We start from the raw sequence: 4,035 nt of genomic DNA, 5'->3' as shown, positions 1-4,035 counted from the left end.
ACATTTACTATATTAAAACTGTTTATATATATATATATATATATATATATATATATATATATATATATATATATATATATATATATATATATATATATTAGTAATTATATGGAAATATTACTATAGAATGGCTGACTCCAATCTCACCTGTTTTTGGAGGCTTGCCAGCAGCTCCTGGTTTAAAAAATAAAGATTGAGCAATTAAACAACTGTAGCAATGAGCAATGAAGGCAATGAAGAAAAAATAGTGTGTGCAGTGTGACAATAAGAATAATTGGCTTGGTCTGGAAATTATTCAAGTTTTTACACCTAACCAGGTATCAACATAAGAAACAAAAAGTACAACGACTAATACAGTAGTTGGAGAGAGCAAAAATTTTGATTGGCTTTGGGTCCATTTGATCTTCTTTTGGAAACTGTCATTAGATGCTAAAATAATTATATAGTGTAAAAGTGCAACTGTTGTCACATTTATCATTATCATTTGTGGTTGACAGAGTTATGCGCATCTGAAGTTAACATTAGCAGCCTTAGTAATTTGTGACCTACTCAGATTGCATTGCCTTATAGCCAACACACAAATCTCAGAGATTTACAAATAACAATGCAACAATTTACCTTAGATAAAATGATTTTTGAAATTGCATATAGCCAACATATTCAATTACATTATTAGCATCTAGCTACTATTCATGATTTTTCTCAACACACATTCTCTTTGATTAAAAAAACTATTAAAAATATTTGTTGAAGCACTTACTATAAAGTCAGTGTATATGTTATTTGTATGCTGTTAAAAGTTAAACTTAAAGCATCCCTGTTTATGCAATGCTTTGCAAGATCCACAGTAAAATTGCTGCTGTTTTTTCAAGGGATCTGACTCTGACTTGATCTAATCTGAGCCCTCCGGTATAGGCCATTGTCAGTGCCTTCAGTTCTGACACCTCTGAGAACAGGACTTCTAGGACAAGTAGCTCCTGATCCAGTGCCTGGATCCTGGACCAAAACTACAAGATCCAGAGCCACTACCCACACTACTAGGACCACCATATCATGTAGTTTAGTATGTTACCCTCAACACATGGGGGTGTTTGGGGGGATTTACCAGAGAGACTCTCAAAAGAGATAGTTTGCAGTGAAATTTTAGATGTGAAATTTTGATGTAACTTATCTAACATAATTTCCACAAACCTGCTCCAAGTCCTCCAGTTCCCAAGCCACCAGCACCTATTCCACCAGTTCCAAGACCTCCAGTGACTGGTCCACCTGTTCCAGGACCTGTACCAAAACCACCTGGTCCTACTCCTCCTGTACCAGTACCAGGAACAAATGCTCCAGTTCCGAGTCCTGGCCCACCAGTACCAGTACCAAATGCAGTCCCTGCTGTACCAGGACCTTCATCATAAAAAACAAACAAACAAACGAAAATGTGTGTCCTGCTTTGTTATAACTTCTGTATATTGCCTTTAAAAAAAATCTGTATTAAAAATAATGTATGGCCATTTCAGTTAAGTATAAAGAATGTAGGGGGTCACTCACCAGCTGTCTTCCCTGGCTTGTAACCAAGAAACCTCCCTGGTACTAAAATACATTGAAATGGAGGAAAACATAATATTTAGTTTTAAAGAATATATGTCTTTGTACGTATTTTTGTGTTTATCATTGTACATGACATGGCTACCAATGTAAAAATGTTAGAATTTTTTTTTTTAAATCACATACAGTATATGCCTAAGCGTTAAACAAGACTTCTGATCAAAATGTATGTGCCAAGCATAATTTTCTTAATTAATTGTGCTAGGAAATTAATACTAGCATATCTTGAGTTTATTAAAAGGAACTATCTAACACCTCCTGCTCCAGGACTGGTGCCAATTCCTGGTCCAGTTCCCAGTGCGCCTCCAGGACCAGCACCAACACCACTCCCTGGAAGGACTCCGGTCCCTATACCTCCAGGACCAAGTCCTGTGCCTACGCCTACCCCAGGGCTAATTCCAGTACCAAGTCCAGCTCCAAGACCCCCTACTGGACCAACTCCAGTGATACCAGGACCGATGCCAGCCCCTAATCCAGGCCCAGCCCCTCCTCCTCCTGCAGCTGGTATGTAGACTCCTGCAACAGAGGACAGTTACTAAATTGGGATAGTTACTAAATTATTTGGAGTGATGAATGAATGAGAACAGAAAATGCAGGGAATGTATACATGTCAAATGTATGCATTAAAAAAAAACATCTGGAACATATGAGTTAACATTATTATGATTAAACTTGTTTACAGTATAGGGTTTTTTGCATATCCCAGAAGGATGCTGGAGTCAGAGCACAGGGTGAGCTTGCTCAAGGGCCCATAATTAGTAGCTTACATTTAGTAACCCATTATTCCAGTTACCTGCTAACCCTCTTCCATTCCATCAGTTACCTGCTGACCCACTATTACTCGAATAACAAGACCAGTTCTTAGAATTTGTACCTGTCATACTATCCTCCTCCAGGTTCATATAACTTTAATCACAGTGTTGCATGTACTTTTGAAAAAAGAGTGTCTGATAATTAAAATTTTAATGATTAATCTTTAATAAATTATGAAAATTATAGCCTACATCTAGGTGTCTCTCAAGTTGGAATTTATCATCTATGTGAATATGTCTTCTCGTCTACTGTACAGTTTTAAAAAAGAAAAAGAAAACTCTTTCTAGAGTTCCTCAGTGGTTCCTTGGATAGTTAAGGGTCTATAGCTTCCAGAGAGGGTTGAAATTGGTATATTCTCTGAGTGAGAACCACCAAGAATCTTTCAGGATCACTCCTCCAGGGGGACAACTGAAGAACCCTTAAGGGTATGTAAACCTCTTCATTTTCTAATACTGTACAATACCATGAGAACAGTACATACCTGTAGTTTGTTGCTAGATAACAATTACATCTCTTCATTTATAAGCACAGGTAGTGGAATAACTCATTTTAGAAATGAAAAAGGTGAATGAATGAACTCTTATTGAAATCTGATTCTGATACATAATGTACTGTTTGAAATCATCAAATCATGCACCTGTAAGTAAATGATTAGAGGTGCTTTCAGTATTAGGTCAGTAGGATTACAAGTCTTTTAAGAGCCTTGAGTCTAGTTTGTAGAAATGCACTAAATTAATGATCAAAAATGCTGGAAAAATAAATGAATTTGAAAATGATTTAGGTGGTGCATTCACGATCTAAAATGTGATTACTGGGAAAGATTATTTTTGCATTTATTTCCTCCAACTCTGTGATTTGAATGTCATCTCAATTAAAGCCATACTTTAGTTTTAAAGTTCTTTTTGCGTATGTTAACATAGGTTACTATACTTAAGCTCAGTCTTTTGGTTGAATCTAAAAAGACAAAAGCAATGCAGAATAAATTTAAAAGTCCCCAAGAACTTTACCCCAAGAACCTATGAAACTGAGCTAGATTACATCGGTTTCTACCTGCTGCCAAACACACACAATCTAATTATAAACACTGGATCACTGTCTATAATATTGATTGGAGGGTGTTGTATTTTAGAGCATCTGGAAGATTTCATACAGAGAAAGCCTGTATCAGAAAGCAGGAGACATCTTACCTCCTTGAAGTGAGGGTCTACACAGAGCCAGCAGGACAAATCCATGGAAGAGCAGCAGAGCTTTGCCCATTGCCATCCTGCTCTGTAATACCCCTCTTCGTTAGCAATCTGGGGGTTTTATTCCCCCCAAAAGCTCATAGACGTACACCCATGCCTTGAAAAAGGAGGGAAATTGGAGTGGGATGTCCATCTGTGTGTGTGTGTGTGTGTGTGTTTGTGTATATTCAAGATGGGGGGTTGGACAAAGGTAAGGGTATGATTCACTAAGTAATTACTACACCCAACACTGTGTCTATGTACATTTCACTTTTTTTCTCTTTACTCCACCTCTGAGGCCCCCAAAATGATTTGTGCTTGGGAAACACACTGCTGAACAGAAAGAAATGAGACACAGAGAGAAGAGAGATTCAGAGTTTAAAGATAGTAAGATCTCTTATCC

The 4,035-nt window shown here is 37.2% G+C and overlaps 1 protein-coding gene across 2 annotated transcripts in view; it reads right to left on the bottom strand.

Moving 5' to 3' along the window:
• elnb (elastin b) overlaps positions 1 to 3,780 on the bottom strand; it is a 32,255-nt gene extending 28,475 nt beyond the window's left edge. Inside the window, exons 1-5 of one of the 2 annotated variants that reach the window (XM_053240283.1) lie at positions 3,597 to 3,780; positions 1,852 to 2,112; positions 1,540 to 1,581; positions 1,192 to 1,395; positions 148 to 174 (exon numbers count right to left, since the gene is read on the bottom strand). In XM_053240283.1, the coding sequence (XP_053096258.1) occupies positions 148 to 174; positions 1,192 to 1,395; positions 1,540 to 1,581; positions 1,852 to 2,112; positions 3,597 to 3,672 (610 nt within the window). In that variant the 5' untranslated portion in view covers positions 3,673 to 3,780. The remainder of the gene's footprint in view (positions 1 to 147; positions 175 to 1,191; positions 1,396 to 1,539; positions 1,582 to 1,851; positions 2,113 to 3,596) is intronic. The other variant, XM_053240284.1, reaches the window with a different exon arrangement.
• Positions 3,781 to 4,035: the final 255 nt, after the last annotated feature.

The sequence above is a fragment of the Pangasianodon hypophthalmus genome, chromosome 15 (genome assembly GCF_027358585.1).
Source record: "Pangasianodon hypophthalmus isolate fPanHyp1 chromosome 15, fPanHyp1.pri, whole genome shotgun sequence".
Lineage (NCBI taxonomy): Eukaryota > Metazoa > Chordata > Actinopteri > Siluriformes > Pangasiidae > Pangasianodon > Pangasianodon hypophthalmus.
This window is presented reverse-complemented; position numbering and strand designations above follow the sequence as displayed.